The 25,988-nt window shown below is 44.3% G+C and overlaps 1 protein-coding gene across 1 annotated transcript in view; it reads left to right on the top strand.

Moving 5' to 3' along the window:
* The first annotated feature begins 3,605 nt into the window (after positions 1-3,605).
* The window catches only part of LOC137553020 (vomeronasal type-2 receptor 26-like), a 70,224-nt gene continuing 47,841 nt past the window's right edge, over positions 3,606-25,988 (top strand). The window contains exons 1-3 of the mRNA XM_068271428.1: positions 3,606-3,700; positions 10,145-10,227; positions 15,312-16,162. Coding sequence (XP_068127529.1) covers positions 3,606-3,700; positions 10,145-10,227; positions 15,312-16,162 — 1,029 coding nt within the window. The remainder of the gene's footprint in view (positions 3,701-10,144; positions 10,228-15,311; positions 16,163-25,988) is intronic.

Below are 25,988 nucleotides of genomic sequence, written 5' to 3' on the forward strand. Positions count from 1 at the left end.
GGCAAAGGCTGATTGAGCCTCTTCCGACCAATGACATGGGTCAGCCCCTTTTTTGGTAAGACTAGTGAGGGGTGACACTACAGAGGAGAAACCCTTGATGAACTTCCTGTAGTAGTTGGCAAAGCCAAGGAATCTCTGGAGTGCCTTCAATCCCACAGGTTGAGGCCACTCCAAAACAGCAGAGACTTTCTCGGGATCCATCAAAAGTCCAGAAGTGGAAATGATGTATCCCAAGAATGGCACCTCTGTGACTTCAAAGAGGCATTTTTCCAACTTTGCATAAAGCGAATTCTGTCTTAATTTTTGAAGAACAAATTTGACATGCTTACGATGTTCTGTCAGGTTAGCTGAGAAAATTAGTATATCATCTAGATATACAAGTACAAATTTTCCCAAGACCTCCCGAAAAACCTCATTAATTAACTCCTGGAAGACGGCAGGGGCATTACACAACCCGAAGGGCATAACTAGATATTCATAATGCCCGTCAGGCGTGTTGAATGCCGTCTTCCATTCATCACCATCTCTAATGCGCACAAGGTTGTAGGCCCCTCACAGGTCTAGTTTAGAGAATATACTGGCATTGGTAACTTGTGTGAACAAATCATCTATCAAAGGTAACGGGTACTGTTTTTTTACTGTGATTTTATTTAGACCTCTGTAGTCAATGCAGGGCCTAAGGCCTCCATCCTTCTTCTGTACAAAAAAGAATCCAGCCGCAGCCGGTGACCGGGACGGACAAATAAAGCCTTTGGTTAATTTCTCTTTAATGTATTCTTGCATTGCAAGTTTTTCAGGCCCAGACAAATTGTAAAGATGACCTCTAGTGGGCATACAACCAGCTCTTAATTCTATAGGACAATCGTAACTCCTGTGAGGCGGAAGTTTATCCGCAGACTTGGGGCAAAACACATCCGCAAACTCTGCGTACTGCACTGGTACCCCTTTTACTTGAATCTTGGTGGCGCAAACAGCAACCCTCTCCAAACAATGATGACGACAGTGGGTAGACCAGCTTTGTAGCTGACCTGTGGTCCAGTCGATCTGAGGGGAGTGGAGTTGCAACCAGGGCATACCAAGTATGATAGTAGAGGTAGCCATCTGCAGGACAAAGAACTGTAATTCCTCTTTATGTAAGACCCCTATGTTACAAGTCAGTAAGAGAGTTTGCGAAAGAGGTTGTCTACACTGTAGCGGAGAGTCATCAACTGCTGTGACCACAATCTGCCGGTTTAATGGGAGCAGCGGGATCCCCAATCCTTTTGCAAAATATAAATCTATAAAATTGACTGCAGAGAAAGAGTCTACGAAGGCCTCTGTAACTGTGGTCTGACCTTCCCAAGTGATGGAGCAGGGAAGGAGTAAACAATTATTGTTTAAAGGTAGTGACTGCTCGCCTAGGGTATTACCTCTGACTACACCTAGGCGGCAGCGTTTCCCGACTTCTTAGGACAATTCTGGACCATGTGACCCTGCTCCGCACAGTATAGACACAGTCCCTCTGACTTCCTGCGATTCTTTTCCACCTGCGTCAATCTAGAATGTCCGATTTGCATCGGCTCATCTGGAGATGACGAGGGTGGAGAGGAGGCATAGGAGACTGATCTTACAACAACCTTCCCACTAGTCTGTTTTTGATATCCTAGACAGCGATCTACTCGCACTGCCAGAGAGATCGCATCATCTATGGATTTGGGCTCGGGATGTCCCAACATCAGATCAGAGACTGCATCTGATAGACCTGACAGAAAGCAGTCTAGTAATGCATACGTTCCCCATCTAGCTGACACAGCCCACTTCCTAAACTCTGCCGCATAAACCTCTACCAGATTACGACCCTGCCTGAGGGTCTTTAACTTCCTCTCAGCAGTAATTGCCACGTCCGTCATCATATATTACGGCCATAGCTTTAAAAAATTCCTGAACCGAAGATAATGCCTCATGATCTGACTGAAGACTATATGCCCATGTCTGAGTTTTAATAAAGGTTTTAATAAGTTTTAATAAAGGTTTTAATAAAGGTTATCCTCTGGCTCTCTGATCCAGATAAGTTAGGCCTCAACTCAAAATAGGACAACACACGATTCCTAAAATTCTGAAAATCTGATCTATGCCCTGAGAACTTCTCAGGTACTGCCATGCGTAAATCTGTAACTGGAGGGATCGCACTGTATCGACAGCCGTTTGAAGTGTCCTGACTGTCCCAGACAGTTGAGTGATCTGAGTCTGTTGGGTATTAATCTCCCCGGTGAGGTTATTCACCGCGGTAATCAGGACTTCAACTTGGCTGCGTAGTGCGTCCATAGTGTTTGGTCTGCTGTTCTGTAACGATCGGTGTCAGCACACAGAGAACTCTGATTATTGGTGATCTGCAGTATCACCAATAATACAGATGCTATGCCTGATTATATGGTGATCTGCAGAATCACCAATAATACTAGTATAGCCTGACACGTGACAACCAGTGGAGGATCGTGTTTGGGTGTAACAGTAATTCAGATGAGAGGCCTACCCGAGGAGCGGGTGACTCAGCCTGCAGCTGATGCTCACCTAATGGCGGGGTGAGTCAGACAGTACTGCAGGCAAGAGGGCTAATGTGTATAATACAATAATGCTGGATAACTGATCACCTGTGGAGCAAGTGATTCAGAGTGTACTGCAGCCCGGTAGTGTTTTGGTGCACAGTATAAGGAGAGAACCACAGTAGTGCTGAACTCAGGCTCCTCTGGAGAGCAGATGGAGCTGACTGTTTTGCAGCCTAGGAGTAGTTGATACAAGACAGTATCCTACACCTAGGAGATTGGTGCAGGAAACTGTTTTCCCTCACTAGTGGCAGGGCCCACCAGTGCGGGTAGAGAGGTCAGACAGGCAGAGTTGACAACGAGCAGACAGACAAAGTACAGAATCGGAAGACTGATTCAACGTCAGGGACAGGCAGGGTCGGCAACGTGAATCAGATAGGCTGAGGTACAGAATCGACAAACGGAAGAATAGTCAGAGGAAGCAATAGGTCATAACAAATAAACAATGCACTAGTACTTTAAAGCTATCAACAGAATCTAGCTAAGTGTGAATTCCCAGCTCCGGCTGGTTCTAACATACTTTGGGAACTGACTGGGGTCTGAGAGCTAACACAATATAGCATACGCAACAGCAGACGCGGAGCTACTGACAGGCCTGCTCTATATATACCCAGCAAGCTCCATAGCGCCGCCCCAATTCCCCAGCCAATCCGGATGCCAGCTGGAGTCAGCTGACCGCAAGATCATCTGACCCCCCTCTTAGCTGCATAAAGGTCCTGTCGGTCTGCTCGCGCGCACGTAGCCCTTAACCTGTGAGCAATGGAAAGACCAAGCATAACTTGAGCATCTAACCGAGCGGCAGAGGCCGCCGTCTGAAACGCGGAGATAGCCGCCATGCCGCTTGTCTCTGCGGCGGCATCTCCGCTATTCCTTACAGGATGTCATTAGGCTATGGTGAGCTGCTCCTGGAGCTTTTTTCTTGTTGAAATAAGTAGAGTAAAGTTTACGTGCTCCAGCACTGTGGGTCTCTCCCATGCTTCACAGTTGTGCACTTTCTTCTGCCATTCGCTGACTCACGATCACATGACCGATGCGAGTCACATGATCAGGAACCAGGCAAATGGCAGCCGAGAGTGTGCAGCTGTGATGCACAGAGGAGACCAGCAGCACTGGAGCAGGTAAATATTACTGTGGTGCCTGCGCTATTCTGCATGCGTGTTCAGGCAAGGCATGTGCGTGGGGGTGGGGGATCTGGTATGGTGACGAAAAGTTTGGATTCCAGGGCTCGTGGTCTGTTGTGTGCCGGCTGTGGTGTGATGTGTAAGATTTCCTTTTGCGTTAAAGTCTAGAAATTACAATGTTCTCAATAACTGTCTTTCATTTTTGTTTTAATATAACACAGATTAGCTACGGTGCAACAGATCCTATTTTAACCAACAAGCAACTGTATCCATCCTTCTTTCAAACTCTTCCCAGTGATCACATTCAGTATGTGGCAATTGTAAAATTGCTAAAACACTTCAGCTGGACCTGGATTGGTATAATTACCTCTGATGAGGATGCTGGGGTAAAACAGAGTCAGGAGCTCCAGAAAGTGGCTGCTGTGTATGATATCTGTATTGAGTTTGTTATCTACGTACCTAATAAGGGAGAAACAGCTAAACAAAAAGACACATTTGACAAATCAACTTCAAAAATTGTTGTACTCTGTTCAGTTGAATTCTCCACAATACATTTCATTGGGCTGGAATGCAATGGCTTTAATGACAAAACGTTTCTTTTATCGGTTGGTCTCACAGCTTACATTATGCTGTCATCAAACTTTGAAGGCTTCTGGCATGGAAGTTTGGCATTTTCGCCAATAAAACAAGAAATTCCACAGCTAAAGACATATTTGGAGGATGTTAGTCTTGCTATCCGTCCAAATGACATTATACTGGAACACATCCTTGCAATGTATTTACATTGCCTAACTTCAAACCAGATACTGAATTCTGCAATAATAGAAATGTTTGGATTAAACCTGCACAAATGCAACAATACTAAACACTTAAGTGAGTTAAGTAATAAGCTATTCTACACTGATGAGTTTGGAACCACTTATAATGTGTACAAAGCTGTCTATGCCATGGCACACTCATTGCATGAAATGCAATTATACTTCTCCAGAAGCCATGGAAAAGACCATCTTAAATATAATAAGCACCTCCACAAGGTAATACAACCAATATTATACTTAATCAGTGATAAGATATATAACTTCGTCCAGAGAGAGGACGTTGTGGCTTGATCAAATCACCAAATAACTAATACAGTTGCTGGTTAGCTAGATCCTTTGCAAGAAGATTAGCTGTGATTTGTGTTGTCAAAATGCAAACATACGGGTTGTTGATGTATATTCTGCACAAGCTTGCAAACCAAAATCAGGCCATGCATATGCAATGGCCAATTGTATTGCATGACAAGGACCTGGTCCGGTGGTGTCTGGGAGACCAATGGTAACATATAGGAGACCTAAGAACCTTAGAGACATACGTACTTTGCCAGACTTGGGGCCTTTCAGCTGTTCAGGAGGTACTCCCAGTAAACCACCCTGAAGTTTGGGGGTCTTATTTGGGGACTTATTGCTGAGTGCGTATTGAACTTTATACGATCCAGCTGATACAACACACAATGCAAGACACCCAATAATTTTTGGGATGTTCAGAGACATACTGTCTGATCAAATCCAGCTCAATGCAGTCAAATTTACAGGGTGGCATTTCATGATGCAGATGCACAATGACCCAAAACATACAGCCAAAGCAACCCAGGAGTTCATTAAAGCAAATAAGTGTAAAATTCTCGAATGGCCAAGTCAGTACCCTGATCTTAACCCAATTAAAAATGCATTTCACTTCACTAAACTTCAGACAGAAAGGGCCACAAACAGCAACTGAAAGCTGCTGCAGTAAAGACCTGGCAGAGCATTAAAAAGGAAGAAACCCAGCATCTGGTGATGCCCATAAGTTCAAGACTTCAGGCTGTCATTGACAGCAAAGGGTTTTAAGTTAATAATTCATTTTTAACATTAACATTTTATTTCCAGTTATTTCATTTATCAAGTTACTTTTGAGCCCCTGAAATGAAGGGATTATGTTTAAAAAAATGCTTTAGTTGCCTTACATTTTTATGCAGTCGTTTTGTTCACCCCACTGAATTAAAGCGGAAAGTCTGCACTTCAACCGCATCTGAGTTGTTTCATCTAAAATTCATTGTGGTAATGTGAAGAACCAAAATTAGAAAAAAGTTGTTTCTGTTCAAATATTTATGAACCTAACTAGTATAAAGTGTGATGAAACAACATAGAATAACTGTTGATACTAGTTCTTCCTACGTGGAACTGTTGCATGATTAAGAGAAAGATGATAACTGCAAGCAAATCTAAATTGTTGGTAGATACAATAGGTATAGTGTACAAAAGTTCTATTTTAACTGGATAGGGTTGTGTGTATCTCTGGACTCACTATACATAAAGAAAAGTTATGTGAAAATTACGACCAAGCAATCTAGCCGACTGGTGTTGGAGATATGAGTATGTGAAAATCATGTTGAGAATCTATCCAAGGCTTCCAAATATTAAAGAAAAGAAAGAGAACCCCTTGCCTTTAAGCAAACTGGTTAGATATTCTTTTAAGTGTTTATCACTGATTTTTTTTTTTTTAGGGGGGGGTCAGTTTTTTTCCCAAGCATCTGGGAAAGCCGCATTTAGGCAAAATGCATGAGCAAGTACAAAAAATTTCCCAAACGATACATTTTCTATGTTAGGTAAATCATGCAGCTTAAGAATGAGCACAGCAGATAATGGAGAGGGGGGTAATTTGTTTTGCCCAAAATTCCCCACACAGTCGGTAATGGTAAAGCTTATTCCACACATTATAGACTTTGGGGCAAGTCCACCAAATGTGAAGAAATTCTCCCTTATCCCTGCATTCTCTATAGCATACGTCAGACGAAGCTTTAGAAAACTTGCTAAGTTTAGAGGGAGTCAAATAGGTCCTATAAAAGACCTTCAGGGAGGTTTCCATCAGAGGTTTTGGTAAACTTGGCTGTGTTCCTTTATATCTGTGACCATTGGTTCTCTGATAGCTGTGTTCTCAAATCTTTTTCCCATGCAACCTGACATCCTTGTCTCCTGACTTTGAGGGGGTCAGAAAAAGTTTATAAATGACAGAAATGACTTTCTGAATACACCCCTTGGATAGCATTAGTTGTTCAATACCAGTGTTTGTGAAACATTTTTCCTAGCTCATTGATGTAATATGAAATGTGTTAATTGAGTATGTCTAAAAATGTTGTGTTAGGGAGGTTGTGAGAGGCCAGAAAATCATTCAGTGAATGTATACCTCTGGTCTGTAAGAGATCTTTGAACTTAAAGGGAAGGTTTAAAAAAAATAAAAATGCTAATCCACTTACCTGGGGCTTCCTCCAGCCCGTGGGAGGCAGGCCTGCGCAGTACAGCCCGAAGGATGTCCGATGACGTCAGCGCACCCGCGTGAGTTGCATTTTGGAGCGCAGAAGAGCCCGACCTGGCAGCCGGCCTGGCCAGGTCGGGTGCGCCACCGGAGGAGACCGGGAGCCTGCGGAGCGGCGCCGAGGGCACATCCTGCCTGCCACGGGCTGTAGGAAGCCCCAGGTAAGTGCATTAGCATTTTTATTTTTTTTTAAACCACGGTGAACCTTCCCTTTAAGAAGTTGTTATGTGTCCACTATGGAAAGAGTCTTGGATCTAGGCCTGGGGTAAAAACTGGGTTACCAGTAATGGGAGCCAGCGTGTAGTGGGAGGGGATCTATTTATACATAAACCTCTAAATGTTCCATCATTTAAGACAACTAGCTTTAATGGGGTTATATATTTTTCTAATGAGGTCTGGAAGGGAGGAAAGCCTGAGCAGATCTTCTATTCTAAATAAGAGAATTATCAATCTTTTTCCATTTGGAAGCAGTAGAGTGTTGTAACATGTCAGCCATCAGTAAAAGCTAGACGTTTTTAATCAGGATAATACCATTTATTGGATAACTTAGAGGAAAATAAAAAGTAAGCTTTTGGCTAATAAGCCTTCTTCGGACTTAGTTTCCATTTGGGTGAGTGATCCCTGAAAGAGGTACTTAAAATGTGGGCTAATCTAGCTGAATTGTAAAAGTTTTGTAAGAGTGGTACTTTCATTTCCCCATTGAATTTATGCCTGTGTGTGATTGCTGCTGCTATCTGTGATAGGAAAATAGTTTTTAAACCCAATAAAATGACTTTTTGCTGAGTTTAAACACCATTTTGCTTTAAATATGTAAAATGTATTTTCTCAAAAACTACAAGGTCTTTTCTTGACTTGTTCCCACCATTCCCTTTAACATACATAGCAATTTTGGTAACAGTAGCATGTATGAGGGCTTTGCTATTAACCACTAAAGTTGGCATGAAATTACAGGAAATTACGAAGGGATTCTGCAAAATCAATTGAATTTCCAAATTGGAATAACGTATGGCCGTAATTGCTAAATTTTACATGACATTTCATATAATCATAATCAGGCTTGCTCAAATCCGAATTCGGGAAGGCTTGCTCAAATCCGAATTCGGGAGATACCCGGATAGTTCTCTCCGGATATCTCCCAGTAAAGCTGTGCGAGGGAGGGGGGTTGGAGGGGGTCAATCTTACCTGTATGACATCTTCGTCGGTCCGTCCCTGGCGCCTCCAACGATGCGCTCCAAGCGCTGCATGCGCCGGTCACGATGCGCCGGTCACGTAATTACAAACACTTCCTCCTTCTCGGTTGAAGGAGGAAGTGTTTGTAGTCACGTGACCGGCGCGTGCGGCGCTTGGAGCGCATCATGGGAGGCGCCAGGGACGGACCGAAGAAGACGTCATACAGTTAAGATTGACCTCCCCAATCTCCCTCCCCCGCACAGCTTTACTGGGAGATATCTGGAGAGAACTATCCGGGTATCTCCCGAATTCGGATTTGAGCAAGCCTGATCATAATTATTAGATTACGCTCATCACTACTCCATTCCATCATATGTAAATTAGCCGACAGAGCACTTTCTAGCTCTCCACTTACTATATGTAAATTACCAGAAAGTAGGCTGCCTAGCTCTCCACCCACTATATGCAAATGCCCAGACACCAAACTGAGGGCTGTTTAGCTCTCCACCCCACTATATGAAAATCGCAAGGCGGAGGGTGGTTTAGCAGTGTTGCTTGTTAACTTTAGTCATTTTTGCATCGTAAATGATATTTTTGATTCTGAGAAAATTTTCCCAAAAATAGCTTCTCCTCTATTATTGTCTCACACTGCCCCCAATGGACAAGTAGCCATAAATACACATTACAGCAGTACTAGTTAGAAGCTAGGAAATCTAACAAAGAAGTAATTTAAAAAATGTGCTAAAATAAATTGGACTGGAGCACTTGCAAGCCTCTAAATAAACTGGCTGCTAAAGGGTTAAACAACTATTCAATATGGAAGTTGGAGACAATAAAAAACAGTATTTTTCTTTAGGCCGGCTTCACACCGTCAGCGGTGTGGTGCGTCGGCTGCGCCACATCTCACCGCCAAAAAAAGGCCTTACCGGAATGACGTGGAATACCACGTTACTACAGCAAAACTGTTCTTCTCTTCACAGCTAATTTAAAGGGAACCTGAAGCAAAAATAAACTTATGATATAATGATTTGTATGTGTAGTACAGAAAATTAATAGCACATAAGTAGCAAAGACAAGAGTCTCATATTGTTTTCCAGTAGCACTTAAACAGCCAAGAAACAGTGAGAGACAGCTTGTGATAAGTTTTTACTGCAGGTAAGTTCAAAGGGCCATTATTTCTGCTTTGTTTTATAGCTTAAAGAATAAGCGACACCCATGCTAACCTAGAAATAAAAAACACATATATAAGTAGATAAATACTACTTCTACTTACATAACAGATGTATTGCGCTATCTACGTAATGATTCCTGTGAATTTTATAAAGGAAAAGCAGAAAATCCTATTCTTGGCAGTGGCCATCTTGCCAAGCTAATGCTGACATCATATCCTCCTTGACTCCTGTTTTCCCCACTCCCTTCTCTTGCTCATTGTGTATTCATTAGCTGCCCTCCTCCCAGAGTCTTCAGACACTCCCACTGAGGTGTATACTAACAGCTGCACCATCTCTTTTTTTTATTTACACATCCAATCACTGAGTTACCTTAGCCTTGCTTGTAAACACAAGTAATCAGAGGGTGTTTCTGATAAGCAGCTAGGCAGGGAAATAAATGGAAGAAGAGGAATATATTATAGATAAAAAGAACTCCCAGCATTCAACTCTTTGGCACTGTTTGGCACTAGGACCAGTGCTCCTAAAGTATGTGATAACTCCAAACCAAAACAGCAGAAAAAGTTTTGCAAATTTTGAATGCAGATTAGCATCTTTATCACTTAATACACTCAGACCAGTTGCTGTTGAAATTCGATTTTTATGGTGACAATACCACTTTAAAAAGCAGAGTGTGGTTTTAAAACTGCAACTGTGACAGTATGATGCAATGTTCTATTCATTATCCGTACTACACATACAATTCATACTTTTTTTTTGTTCGTCTCAGGTTTAATGCAATCAAATACTGTAAAGAATTGGAGAACAAACAGAATCCGGGGGTAATTGGAGAACAAACAGAATCCATATACTGTAAATTGCCTAATGTTAAATGTCTACCTCAAACAGTAGTTTTATCTTTAGATTTGTGGAACCTAGATAGGAACCTTAACAGAATGAATACTTGCTAATAAATGCTTATTCTTTCAGAGCTTTCTCAGAAGAGTCCATTTTCAGGATCCTGTTGGGGAAGAAGTCTATTTTAATGAGAAAGGAGAAATGGGCACACTTTACAGCATACAGAATTACGCATCTTTTACACATAAGGGGTTGAAGATAAGAATAATGGGTCTTTTTAATACATCATCCTCTGAACTACAGGGTCTCAAGTTATTCAACAGGTCTTTCCTAGGCTGGAAACACGGTGTGGTTAGTATGATAAAAATGAGCAATCAAGTAAAATATTACATAAAAAAAGTCGACAATTCACAGAATTTGTAGTTATTAGTGGTGGGCAAAAATTACGCCTAGGCGTAATTACACATAGTAATTTGCAATTATGCATCATAATTGTAATGTGAATTTTGCGGTTTGCATATAAAAAATGTTGCACTTAAATGTAACTAATAACCGTAATTACCAGTATGCATAATAGTGAATTTTTACGCAATTTTTGTTCACAAAAGTTTTTAAGTATACGAACGGATTTTTTGAATTGAAAATTTAAATAGCTGTGCGTGTGCAGTTTACTGTCTGATGAACGCAAATTTCTTTTTTTGCATACAAACGCATTTTTCGCATTGAATATTTACCTAATAGCTGCGCATGTGTAGAACATTCGCGAATAGATGCAAATACTTTTACGCAGGCTTAATTACGATTCATAAATGTATGTAACTTACAACTTACACGCAATGTGTAATATCAAAAAATTATGCCAAATTTTGCATAGTCGTTATCGACCTATTACAAGCACCATTAGTAGTTACTTTATGTCTTGTTTATGTTGAATACACTGTATTCAACATTTCTGCATCCTCCTGCATAGTGTAGACTAAATATTCAGACAGCACAAGAAAAATGTCTTAAAGCAAACCTGACGTGATCCTCAGGTGAAGAATCACATACTTACAGTACCTAAAGAGATGGAAGCCTCTGGATCCTGGACACCACTGAATGCACTGACATCACTACATGCAGTGGTGTCATGTGATAGAGGTGCTCACGGTAGCAATTTAAAAAGACCCCAGACATTGGAATCAAAGGGCCACACCCACATGTGGGTGGGCACATTACAAGGGGGTGTGGCGCAATAGGCAGACAATCACAGTACTTGGATAATGTCCAATAGATTTCCATCTGTCTTGAGTTTCTAAGCAGGCAATATATCCATCTCTCTGATCAGATTCAATCAAAGGAATCTATCTGATGGTTGATCTGGTGGTGGCCATCATCTGAATACTTTAGCCACAGACCCTGAACTAGCAAACAGATCAGGGGCTCTGACTGAAGTCTGACTAGATTAGCTGCATGCTTAATATAGATATGTGATTCAGAGACTACTGCAGTTAAAGAGATCAGTCAGTATTATTTAAAAGAAATTAAATATGTCAGCCACCATTTACCTCGCACGTCAGACTTCCTTTAAATGCCTGATTGCAATTTTAAGTAACAAAGACCTTTTAATAACAATTAAATACATGGGGCTTGATTCACTAAAGGGTGCTAAGTGTTAGCACACCAGTGAAAAGCCCTTTAGCATGTGCAAAGGCACTTTGCACGTGCTAATACGCGCAGTTTAGCGGTGCGCACAAAACGTTGCACCGTCCGCTTGCAAAATAGCCTAATAAGCTATTTAACACATGAACGGTGCAACGTTTCATGTGCGCACTGGTGCAACGTTTCACACGCACCGCGTAGCGCTAAACTTTGCACGCGATCGGTAACAACTTTAGACGTGCAAACTACTTAGCACCCTAGTTTGCACATCCAAAGCTTTTAGGCATGCTAACTAGGTTAGCACCCTTTAGTAAATCCAGTAAATCAAGGCCATGAATTGTTGAAGCTAGAAGGGGTTGACCTGAAGTGTTTGTGCTAGTTTGGTTGAGTTCCGAATCTACTTTCTTTTGTGTTAGATTCCCACTTCCGCTTGCTCTGAAGATTGCCCTAAAGGCTATAGAAGAGCCTTGAAGAAAGGATTGCACCACTGCTGCTTTGACTGTATTCAGTGTTTGGATGGAGAAATTTCCAGCGAGTCAGGTAGAATATTCTTGGTGTATTGTGTGCTCATTGGTACTTTCACCACTTCCGAACCTCAATGATTGAAATCTAAAACCTGTTTAGATCCTGTTATACCTTCGAGGGTGTAATTTTCAATTATCCTTCCCACTCCCAACAATCGTCTCTCTCTCTCTCTCCCTACCGCAGATCACTCTATATGACGGCAGAGCTGTTACAGGAGCCGATATCATTGGCTCCTGACCCTGTAATACCGGTAAGCCAATCCCATTGGCTTACATTGAAAAAAAGCATCTGGAGCAAATGAAAGCGGCTACTGATGCACACAGCTCTGCCATCATAGTGATGGCAGAGAGAGGGCACTGTGGGGATGGAGGAGCGGTGTGACCAGTGGGAGCAGTGGGTATGTGCGGCGATTCGTCGGAAGGCACCATTCTTTGGTATCAGCAGTCTCTGGTCCTCTCCGGGGCCAGAGACTGCCAGTACAGAAGTGGTTAAGAGGTCCAAAATAATTCAATAATGGTGGTTTAAGTTGTGTTTTACGGAGAGTGTAGGAGAGTGAATAAGTGGTGCCCCTCGTCCGTTACTGCCTTTGAAGTAACATTTTAGCTGATCAGTTCTGGCAGATCCCTGATAAGAAGGCTCCTAACACTAGGGGACAATAATACACAATTTAGGTTTCTGGCAGAATTGATCAGTAAGGGCAGGACCGGTTCTTGGACAGTGTGGGCAGGGCAACTGCCCTGGGTGCAGATCGGCAAGTAGAAGAAGGGTGGTGCAGGCAGAGGGACATTACCGCCAGGAAGCTGGTGATGCGGGGTGCAGCCAAATGGAAGGAGAAAGAAGATTACCAGCACAATCAACTTTCTTGACTCCTCCTAGGCTGCCTGCTTCTGAGGTACTGCAGGCTGTGCCCGGCGCCCATTGTCGAGTCAGCATTCTGAGCTCTCTTCGCCTGTGTGTTTTTCTGGTCTCTGCTTCCTCCTGGAAGAGTGGCTGGTCAGTAAGTAGGCATATCTACTTGTGACCTGTGGCTGTGTGACTGTCCATAAAGAGTATAGGTTCCTAAATCCAGGGAGGTGGGGGGCACAATTTTTACACCCTCGCCCTGGGTTCAATTTAGCCTCGAAACTGCCCCGAGTAAGGGACATCTAAACTGAATGTGGCTGTTGATGGTATTCAGTAGCATTTCTCTAGCGCTCATTATCCAACAGGTTTCCTGACTAGTTGTATATAATGTTTATCACGGATAGAAACAATGAATAATAAAGTAGCAACATCACATATCCAAATTCCGTCGGTAACATCCCACAGGCATTGAGAAATAGCAATGCAGGTACAGCAAATCAGTAATTTACAGATAATAGTCTGAAGCGGAGCAAAACAACATCATATTCTACTAATGTAACTTGCCAGCCTCATTAAGGATAAATCAGGAATATTGGATATATGAAATAACTATTTTTGCCAGAGAGAAGAAAAACACAAATTTTCAAGCCATCCAATCCCCCCCCCCCCAACTATGGTGATCATGAAGTATGGTCAAAGGGAAGAGCCATCCCTTAAAGGAATACTGTAGGGGGGTCGGGGGAAAATGAGTTGAAGTTACCCGGGGCTTCTAATGGTCCCCCGCAGACATCCTGTGTTGGCGCAGCCACTCACCGATGCTCCGGCCCCACCTCCAGTTCACTTCTGGAATTTCTGACTTTAAAGTCAGAAAACCACTGCGCCTGCATTGCCGTGTCCTCACTACTGCTGATGGCACAAGGAGCATACTGCGCAGACCAAAGACCATACTGGACTTGTGCAATACACTCCTGGTGACATCAGCGGGAGCGAGGACATGGCAATGCAGGCGCAGTGGTTTTCAGACTTTAAAGTCAGAAATTCCAGAAGTGAACTGGAGGCGGGGCTGGAGCATCGGTGAGTGGCTGCGTGGGCACAGGATGTCTGCGGGGGGCCATTAGAAGCCCCGGGTAACTTCAACTCATTTTCCCCCGACCCCCCTACAGTATCCCTTTAAGTGAGCAAATCCATGAATCCATAAAGGATAAAGAGATAAGTCTACCACGTCTCATCATCTAGTGCAGCTCTGCGTTCAATCCATGAGTCCCAGGTTTTATAAAAAAAAGTCTAGTTAGTCCGCCACTGTGGTGTTGATCTTTTTTGGTGTTTTTTGCCCAGCTTAGTTAATACTGGGAGAAAACTCAAAGTGGGCTTATACCACTGAGAGGCTAAGTATACCTTAGCAGAAATAAGAACATGCTGGATCAGCCTGTGCTCCGGATGCTTACCGTATTTGGCGCTGTATAAGACGCACTTTTTCTCCCCAAAAAGTGGGGAGAAAAAGTCCCTACGTCTTATACGGCAAAGGCAGGGAATCCCCAACTTACGAACGCCCACCGATACGAACCGCCGACCCGCCGCCATCGGGGATTCCCTGCCTTTGTCCCCGCTGTGCCTGGCTTCCCCCCTGCCTGCGTCTCCTACCTCCCCCTTGTGTCTCTGTGGCCCCCCGTGCAAGCAGTGGCAACAGCTTACCTCCTCCATCTTGCCCGCGCCGATTGAAGACATCCGGCTTCTCCGTGAGGCTTCCTCTAGTGCCGGGCTTCTAATGACGCATCACCAATGAAGCGTCATTAGAAGCCTAACACTAGAGGAAGCCGCACGGAGAAGCCGGATGTCTTCATTCGCCGCGGGCAAGATGGAGGAGGTAAGCTGCTGCTGCCGCTGTTTGCACTGGGGGGGCCACAGAGACACAAGGGGGAGGGAGGAGACGCAGGCAGGGACACGAGCCAGGCACAGCGGGGACACGGGGGCTGACAAATAGACACAGGGGGCTGACAAATAGACACAGGGGGCTGATACTTTACTTTGTAATCCTTTCTATTATTTGCAAAAAATATAATTGACTGTTAATGAGAGCTTTTTATTTCTAGATAAAGGATCTTGCATGAAGTGTCCAGAAGACCAGTGGCCAAATGATGAGAATCAGTGTGTTCCAAAGCAAGTTGAATTCCTCTCCTACAATAATGACCCGATAATCCTCGTTCTATGCTCTGTCACAGCATTGCTGTTTGTGAAATCTTCAGTCATCTTGGGCATGTTCATCATATATCGGGACACAGCAGTTATCAAAGCCAACAATAACAACTTAAGTTTTCTTTTACTCACTTGCATCATGTTGACCTTCCTCTGTGTATTTTTGTTTATAGGTCGTCCAGTGCATGCCACCTGTATGGTACGACACACTTTATATGGCGTCATCTTATCCACTGCTATTTCTTCCATTCTAGCCAAAACCCTCATGGTCTATGCAGCCTTCAAAGCTATTAAGCCTGGAAGTTCCTGGAGGAAATTCTTAGGTGTAAAAATCTCCAACTGTGTTGTTTTTACTTGTTCATTCATACAGATTTTGGTCAGTTTATTCTGGTTATCTATTTCTCCTCCATTCCCAGAAAGTAACTTTGAATTGTATCAAGACAAAATTGTCATTCAGTGCAATGAAGGTTCTCCACTGGCATTTTCCATACTCCTGGGTTACATGGGGCTTCTAGCAGCTGTTAGCTTCATGGTGGCTTTCCTGGCCAGGAACTTACCGGATAGTTTCAACGAGGCCAAATACATCACCTTCAGCATGCTGGTGTTCTGCAGTGTGTGGATCACTTTTATCCCAGCTTATATGAGTGCTACAGGAAAGAGTGCTGTGCTAGTAGAGATATTTGCCATAATATCTTCTAGTGTTGGAATACTCGGGCTGATATTTTTGCCTAAATGTTACATTATTCTGGTAAGACCAGATTTAAATGCCAAAAACCTTTTGCTTAAAGTGTACCTGTAGGGAAAGGAAGGGGGGAGAAGCCTCTGGATCCTAAGAAGACTTGCCTGTTCCTCCTAAGAGTTGATCCAGTGCTGGAACCCCCTATCAAATCCACCAAAGTAGTAGTGCAGCACACGGCAATAATATTTACATCGGTGCTCCTTTGGACCAGATTGGGCTTGGCAATTCCCGATGGTACTGTGCCTGCACAGAAGCAGAGATGTAAAAATTATTACTGTGTGCTGTTTGGGGAAGCCAGTGCAGGAACGAGAAGGCACAGGAAGATGCGAGAAGCCTCCTTAGGATCCAGAGGTGTCCTCCTTTTGAGGTAAATACCCCCCTCACCCGGTATTTTTTTTTCTTACAGGTTTTTTTTAAACAGTGTCATTGAAAATCATAAACATGTATTTCTAAATATCATTCAATAAACGTTATATTAGTTTTCCCTACAATACTCCTCACCACTAGTTTTGGCCGGAACATCACATTTTCAGTTAACAAACTTTAGCACTAAGAGTTGCAGTGTTTGCGACTGCATTGGGGCCCTTGGGCCAGAGGGGCCCTAAAGGGCCCTCCCTCAACTACAGTATTCGCTTTCTATTGGTCCTGTGCTCATAATAATCACTTCTATATATACTGTGAATAATGGTAATCTTTAACAAGCTGTTCCGCATCCCCTTCTTGCACCTCTGTAGTTGCCATTGGCAGGTCTGGCACCAAATTTATTGTTATGTGTAGAGTGCTTGGGGGGCCCCATTGTATAACTTGCATCACGGCCCACAGCTCCTTACCTACGCCACTGTTCGCGAACAGTTCGGGCTATCTCTACTCACTACTTGTCTTGCCTGACTCTTGTTTTTGTGCATTTGGTGAATACAGCTAGATGTTCTTATCGATGTGAATAATTAACCACACCAAGCTTATCTTTTTTTTATCATTACACTCTTATCAAAGCATCATGCAGACATGTATATAGCAAATTAGCAAACTATGAAAAGAGTACAGCAATTCCTGGGCACCTACTTCTCCCTCTGACTTGCTACAGTTTTGAGGGGAATAGTATTATTTAACACTACCGGGAATTTGAGCGGAAACAGGGTGCGCCAACTCACCACCGTATTACCTATACATACATGTATCAGCTCAGTAGGTCTAAGCCAAAGAAAGAAAAAAAAAAAGAGTCAAGAAAAATAAGTAAGTAGAAAATGTAAAGTAAAAAAAGGCCCATGGGCTATGTAGCTCACACTGGTGCCTCCTGTACTCATATGAGTATTTACGATGAACTCCACCCACACAGACCAAATCAAAACATATGTGTCAATTTTATCCAGGAAGGTAAGGGTGATATCCTCCATGTCAGCTATCCTATCCACTTGTTTTAGCCACTAAGAAGTTTATCAAATGTCCATCAGGGATCAGGGATTTTAGCAGTGTTGGTTAAATGGATTAAGAAAGTCAGAAAGACTTCAAGAAAGAGGGGAATTGACATGGAGGAGATATTTCTAGTATTGGACCAATTTGGAGCATGACCAGAAGCAAATCACCTCCAGAAGATCCACACCCCGTCCCCCAGCATCTATTGTCTTGCACAAATCATGCCTTAAACAGAAATGCTGGAGTCTTATACCATAATGATAAGACCTTGTAACGTTGCTCCTACATTCACACAATGAGGGTACCCCTGTGAATGAGTAAGGACCTTGCCCCAGTCCTACTGAGATAGTTATTTTCCCAAAAGCAAAATCCTCCTCCCTTAGAATTGATATAATTGGGGAGAGCCATTCAATAATAATAGCGACATGATGAGAATGTATGCCTTTGAGAGGAAACCTAACAGGAAGCCAGTGAGCAGGGTGCCCAAATCTGAATGCTTGGCCATATTAGTAACAAAAACTCCAAAAGGGAACTCCCATCTTTCACCAGGGTAGAAAGCTGCTTTCTAGTTTTATATCTACCATTTGCTGTAACATCTCACATTCGTAATGTACATTCCAATAGATTGGGAAGAAGACGAGGATCAATTCCAGGGAGGAAGGAGGGGTTTTGGAGAACTGAGGTCAAGGGGCCAGGGATGGTCACAACATGTTTATCTCTAGCACAAGAAGTGTGTATCTGCTCATCTTCCTATGCATGGGCATTGGGCAGTGCAGGAGCTGGGCGACTCGTGCCTCAGAACAGAAGGAACTGACATCAGCCAATGATGCTCTGGCTTTATGACTTAATGACTTATGACCTAATATAGATTGTATATTTATTGGACATTGTGTGAAGCCTACCTTCACTTTCTAATGTTTATCTCTAGCCAATGAATAAAAGGTTCTTAAAGAGGAGACAACAAAGGGGTGACCCAATGCAGAAGAGTCAATCTTCCCCATCTCAATCCAGGGAAGTTTATCAAGCTCTACGGGAGAAAAGGCCTGCTCAAGTGACACCCATCTCTTGGTTGATAATGGAGCACACCATTCCACTGTTCTTCTTAAAATGGAGGCTTGTTGGTAAGATTGAAAAAACAATTCCTCCCAGAGACTTAATGTGCCCATATACCTAAACATTATGGGCAGACTCGACAAAGAAACAAATGTATCTCTTAATCGAATCTGATTAAAGATAAATGTGTCTCTTCTCAATTCTGTCCATACACTACAGGCCAATTCCTGTCCCATTTCAGCATGAAATCTTCAGGGAATCGCCTGAGCCCGCTGCCCCCATATATAAATTTGCCCCCTGTGTGCATTTATACGTTACCTGTCCTGATGCAGCCAGCGCAAATCGGCGCATAGCATCTGGTAAGTTGACGCATAGTGGTGGTAAGTTGTTGTGGGGTACCAGAAGCAAAGCAGGAGGACAGTGCGTTAAGTAGGTTCTGTGCAGAAGCTGTAGAAGATGTGATGCGCTGTGTAAGCCAGTCAACCACATCCTCCGAAATGTGGGTGTTGAGGGTACATGCCCTCTGAACATTGCATTCTTCCAGGGCCGCAGGAAATTACAGCAGCACGACCTCGAGGACACTTGCAGGGTGACCTGCCTCTGCTTGGAATTTTTTTTAATTGGGGTACTGTGCCTGCAAAAAGTAAGTAATGCAATGGAGGTGGCTGCAACTGAATATGGCAACAACGAAAGCAGTAGTGTACACGGCTCTGGTTGTCAGTGGGCTGTGTAGTGTCACACACCGAGATACACAACAGTTCAAATACAATACAGTGATAATAACAGATGCCCTGGAGAGTGTAGTGGAAAAAATGTGCTTGGATTTTTATGTGGCACACAATTCAATATAAACGTAAGTGGGCATGTGTGTGGCTCTGTGCCAGTGTGCTGTCTGTGCACTATCAGACAGACACTGAGAAATGCAGCAATACTTCAAACACAATTTAGTGATAATAACAGAGGCCCTGCAGCAGAAGTGGAAAAAAACATGCATTTATGTGGCGCACAATTCCGTATCAATCTAAGTGGGCACATGTGTGGCTCTGTGCCAGTAGGCTCTGTCTATGCCAGGGCCGGATTTACAGCTGAGGAGCCTATAGCCCCACCCATTAGCATAAGCCACACCCCCAACTCACGCCCCCTTTTCTTACGCCAGCTAATGTAGATATTACCAAAGGCAATTAGAGAATATCAACAATATGCAGATATTGCCAATGACATGAAGCATTTACCAAATATAGGCTATAGGCGGGGAAGCAGCTGTGTCATGCCTCCCCGCATAGAAACAGCACACTGTTTGGGTATACAGTGATGTCACACTAAGGACTGAACTTGATCCTTACAGGTGACACTTATTATAATAGGAGCCTCATCAGTGTTCAAAGGAAACCTTAATTCTAAACATAACAAATTGACGCCCTGTGTGTGTGTGGAGTTGTGCATATGCTTACTGCATCTCCCAGTATCTGCATCAGTTTGTCCGTTATCCTCCCCGTTCAAAGGGTCCTGGTCAGCACCCTGTGACTCTCACATACTATGCTGTGTACGCGCAGTATGTCCACCGGGTACGTCTTGGTGCAGGAGTGCGCATGTAAAGCACTTGGGGTTTCCAGCAAGCGCGGTCACAAGGCACCCAAGTGGACATACTGTGCATGCACAGCATAGTATATCTGGGTCAGAGGGCGCCAACCAGGTCCCTTAGAATGGGGAGGAAAACAAGCAAACAGAGGCAGATGTCGGCCCACGGGCGGTACAGTAAGCATATGTACAACTCCCCTCACACACACAGGCAATTTGAGGATATGTTTAGCCGTAAGGTATCCTTTAAAAGAAATATCAGGCATTTGTGAAAATGTGGAAAATGCGATCTACTTACCTGTCGTTTCCTCCAGCCCCTGGAAGGCTATGTGTCCCTTGCCACAGCTCTGCTCCCAGCCAGTCCCCCAGGGTCCTCTCGGTTGCAGATGCCGACCTGGCAAGGTCAGTATCTTTTGCGCCAGCGCCGCTTGCGATCACGTGGCCGGGAGATTTGTGCGCAGGTACAGTACTTCTGCACCTGCACAGAAAGCTCCCGGCTACGTAAGCATGATTGTGCAAACACAGAAGATACCGACTTTGGTAGGTCGGCATCTGCAACCGAGGGGACCCTGCGCGACTGGCCGGGAGCGGAGCTGTGGCGAGGGACAGGGGCTGATCACATTTTCTTTCAAATTCCTAATATTTCCTTTAACAGAGATACTCGCTTCTCTAGCTGAGAAACTACATTACTCTCAATCCCCCCCCCCCCCCCCCCAAGTGGTTCCCCTCCCCATTTGACACCTAGACCTGGCCTGCAGCAGTGTTTCCATAGGGGGTCCCCTCAGCACTGACCAGCTGTCACCTGACCTGATTACAGCAGCAATGACATCTGATCAGGTCAGGGGACAGCTGGACAGAGCTGCCCATCACCCTATGGACACACTGTATAGCATCACAAGATTGCCTGTGCAGGGGACGCTGTTCTGAAGCAGGGGAGGGGGGAGCATTGTAGTCTCTGCTATGAAAAGGAGGGGGAAGAATCAAAGGTCCCAAGCCTGTGAATGATAGGTCAGTCACTTACTCTGTCCCTGCAACTGGCTGCACTGCAAGAAGTCTGTTACTGCACGCTGGTCCTGTGATGTATCTTCAAACAGACCCGGGCACAGGCTGCACGAATAGACACGAGGGAGGGGGGCAGAGCTGTAGCCCACACACTGTGCAGCAATCATTCTAATGCCAGTCCACTTTGTGTAACAGCGGTGCTGTTCTCCACCTCTCGGCTGTCACTTTACAGACCCTTTGCCTGCACCATGTGAGAGGGGGGAGGGGAGGATGGAGCTTTGTGTACTTAGCCTGTCTCTGCTTTCTCTTCCTCCCTCCCCCTTCACAGACTTTGTGATAACTAACTTTCTCCCCTAATAGCTCCCTGCGGCTTGGGAGTGAAGAAATAAATAAAGCCAGCCGGGACAGTGGGGTGCACGCCGCTCTCATCTACCCGACATCCCAGCTTGCTATAGTCTGCTCCCAGCTGAAAGGTAGTGCTGCGTCCTGCGTGTGGTAAATGTATACAGCGGTAGGCGGGGAGTCGGGACACTAGCTGTGCAGCTGACAAGCCTGACATTGCGATGTGAGCAGCGGGCAAGTGGATTTTCTTCTGCTCTGCCGCTCTTGACTCTGAGGCACATTCAAGACCCGCCCCTGTCCAATATGGCGCCTGTAGGCACGTGCCTAGAGTGCCTTATGGGAAATCCGGCCCTGGTCTATGCACTATCAAGACAGTCACTCAGAATGCTACAACAGTTCAAACACAATACAGTGATAATAACACAGGACCTGGAGCACTATTGTGCTTGTAGTGGGCACTGGGCACAATGGTGGTGGGTGCCTGTGGGCTGTGGAGTGTAGAGTTGGGCCGAACCTCCGATTCGCGTAACGTTCGGTTCACGTTAAAGTTCGCGAACCGCAATAGACTTTAATGGGGATGCGAACTTTGAAAAAAAAAAATTATGCTGGCCACAAAAGTGATGGAAAAGATGTTTCAAGGGGTCGAACACCTGGAGGGGGGCATGGCGGAGTGGGATACATGCCTAAAGTCCCCGGGAAAAATGTGGATTTGACGCAAAGCAGCGTTTTAAGGGCAGAAATCACATTGAATGCTAAATGACAGGCCTAAAGTGCTTTAAAACATCTTGCATGTGTATACATCAATCAGGTAGTGTAATTAAGGTACTGCTTCACACTGACACACCAAACTCACCGTGTAACGCACCGCAAACAGCTGTTTGTGTAGTGACGGCCGTGCTGGACTGGTGCGCACCATGGCAAGAGTGCAGGTTTTGGTGGCTTTACAGCCCATATGGTCGCCTGGCTGATGTAGCTGAATGACAGAACAGTGACTGTCCAGCTGATCAAATTTGGTCTGACCACAATGAAGCAACGACCTTATTATCTTTTGTATGCCCCCCGAGACACTCATCTAGGCGCCGGTCATTGCTTCATTGTGATACGCAAGCCCCTTCACCACGGCAAGGTAATGATCACGAAGGGGAATGGGCGCATGTACATGCCTTTTCTTTTGTTGTTGCAGCTGCCCGCAGTGCAGCCGGGTTCACTGAACAGGTATACAGTGGCGGGTTCACTGAACAGAACAGGTATACAGTGGCAGGTTCACTGAACAGAACAGGTATGCAGTGGCGGGTTCACTGAACAGAACAGGTATACAGTAGCGGGTCCACTGAACAGAACAGGTATGCAGTGGCGGGTTCACTGAACAGTACAGGTATACAGTGGCGGGTTCACTGAACAGAACAGGTATACAGTAGCGGGTCCACTGAACAGAACAGGTATGCAGTGGCAGGTTCACTGAACAGTACAGGTATACAGTGGCGGGTTCACAGAACAGGTATGCAGTGGCAGGTTACATGAACAGAACAGGTATGCAGTGGCGGGTTCACTGAACAGGTATACAGTGGTGGGTTCACTGAACAGAACAGGTATACAGTGGCGGGTCCACTGAACAGAACAGGTATGCAGTGGCGGGTTCACAGAACAGGTATGCAGTGGCAGGTTCACTGAACACAACAGGTATGCAGTGGCGGGTTCACTGAACAGGTATACAGTGGCGGGTCCACTGAACAGAACAGGTATGCAGTGGCGGGTTCACTGAACACAACAGGTATGCAGTGGTGGGTTCACTGAACAGGTATGCAGTGGTGGGTTCACAGAACAGGTATGCAGTGGTGGGTTCACAGAACAGGTATGCAGTGGCAGGTTCACTGAACAGGTATGCAGTGGTGGGTTCACTGAACAGGTATGCAGTGGTGGGTTCACAGTACAGGTATGCAGTGGTGGGTTCACAGAACAGGTATGCAGTGGTGGGTTCACTGAACAGGTATGCAGTGGTGGGTTCACAGTACAGGTATGCAGTGGTGGGTTCACAGAACAGGTATGCAGCCAGGAACAAGCTAAGCCTAACTAATCTTTCCCTATGAGAGACAGTCTGCAGCAGCTCGCCCTACTCTCACTAATGCCGGCACACGAGTGACCGTAATGGCCGCCGCTGCCTGCCTTATATAAGGGGGGTGGGGCTCCAGGGGCTAGTGTAGCCTAATTGGCTACACTGGGCCTGCTGACTGTGATGTCAAGGGTCAAAGTTGACCCTCCATGTGCATTATGGGGCGAACCGAACTTCCGCAAAGGTTCGCCTGCGGGACGCGAACGCGAACCACGGAAGGTCGCATGAAACCGTTCGCAGGCGAACCGTTCGGCCCAACTCTAGTGGAGTGTTGCACACACACAAAAAAAACAGCAGAAGGATGAAGTAGCCCTCAGAAGGGCTGTTTGGGATGATTAAACAACTATCAGCCAGCGAGGATCACGCTTTCCCTATCTATAGCAAGCTCTGTCCCTTCATCTCTCTTTTTTAGCCAAAGACAGACTGGAACATGGCCGATGCTGCTGCGTTTTTATAGGGGGTGGGTGGGTCTGTGAGGGGGTACAGGCTGATTGGCTGCCATGTGTCTGCTGACTGTAATGTAAGAGGTCAAAGTTTAGCCCAATGATGATATATGGGTGAGGGGCGAGTAGTTCCATGTGCTCGCCGCAAGCACAAATACCTGATCTTTGCCGAATAGTGCTCACCAATGAACTATTCAGGCCATCTCTATTATTAACCTGATGCACACACCTATCAATTCCAGATTAGATAGATGCTAATCCCTGGGGGTTGAGTTTTAGATATGAAGAGGAATAAATTAGGAGTACATTGGACATTCTGTTAATCCAGCAACTAGAGCAAAATAGAAACATATATGTGTTCTGTTCCTTTAAGGGCTGAAAACAATTGTTATACTCATGACAAAGGATACCCTCATCAGAGACCAATTTATAATGAATCACAGTCAGTTCTCCACAAGTTGGTGCAAAATTATTAAAAGAGTTTATTAAAGACTTATCCAACAATTAATTTAAAAACATTTAAAATCTCCCAAGAGCTGAATTTTTTTTTATTTATTTTTTTCAAATTCAGATGCATTTTTGATATGGGAAGTTTATCAGCTTATGACATAGTCACTTGGATGCCCGATCCAGCGCTGAAAAATGCCTTCATCATTGTTTGAGCCATACATAGTTGAAACTTTATTTATTTCACTATATTTATGTCTATGCGTGCTTCAAAAACCATAAACTCCTCCCTTCCCTTACGCAACCCTCCCCATTATGGAATTAACCCCGTCTTACCATATCCTGTATCCCCTATATCTTAAATAAAAGGGAGGTGTAATAACCTGTTGTTCTTGCAACCGAGTATGAATATACATTCAGAAACTCTTACATTCAACCAAGCATACCCTTCCTTAACCCATAACCCATCCATATTAACCTGACCCAATCCACCTGACCACCCCACTTTTCCACTCTTACCCCCACTCGTGTTATACAGTGTAGCCTCTAACCCATCTTATTATATGTATACTTATTGCTTATCCATATAATTTTTTGTAATTGAACGTCAGGTGTCCCTATAGGATCTGACCCATTGAGTACAATCTAAGTCAGGTGTGTGATCTGCTATGCCGCCGTTGATTTCACTGCCACACAACAGATCCATTCTGTTCAACCAGTCATCGAGATGGGGGGGAGTCGAGTCTTCCCATTTTTCTACTATCATTCTTTTTGCGACTTTTGTTCCTAGCTCTTTAATTAGAGCACTTTCTTTACTATCGCCTGCTTCAGATATGCCAAAAATAGCTTCACTTGGAGAAACTTTAAAGCCCCCTTCTAGCAGGTTTTTACAGAAGCATATTATACTATCCCAAAATGTCTTTGATATGGGACATGTCCACCACATGTGCAATTCGGACCCGTCCTCCTGCCCACACCTCCAGCACAGTTCTCTTTGTTTGGAAAATGTTTGTATACGTTCCGGGTTAATGTACCATCTAGCAATGGTCTTGTACTGGGTAAGCTGGAGATCTATATCCGAGATCATCCAATTTTTATGCCAAATCGTGTCCCATTTACTTTTAAGCGAAAGGCCGAGGCATCTTTCCCATTTTGTACAATAGTGTGGAGTAAAATTTTGACTTTCTCCTTGGCATATAAGTCTATTAAGTTTGGGTAATGCTTTGTCCATTTTTTTATTAAGGAGAATATGTTTTTCAAAAGTATTTGGGTCATTCCTTAATCTAACAAACTTGAATTTTAATTTGTGGCCTTGACTAACTTCCTCAACAAAGTCAAAGATAAAGCACTTAGCTTATCCGTTATTGGTGGGGATTTTAACCTCACGATCGAAATGATCCCAAATATGATACCTCCAAAGGGCTTTCATGTATTCCCAAACGTGACA

This window comes from Hyperolius riggenbachi, chromosome 1, assembly GCF_040937935.1.
Source record: "Hyperolius riggenbachi isolate aHypRig1 chromosome 1, aHypRig1.pri, whole genome shotgun sequence".
NCBI lineage: Eukaryota > Metazoa > Chordata > Amphibia > Anura > Hyperoliidae > Hyperolius > Hyperolius riggenbachi.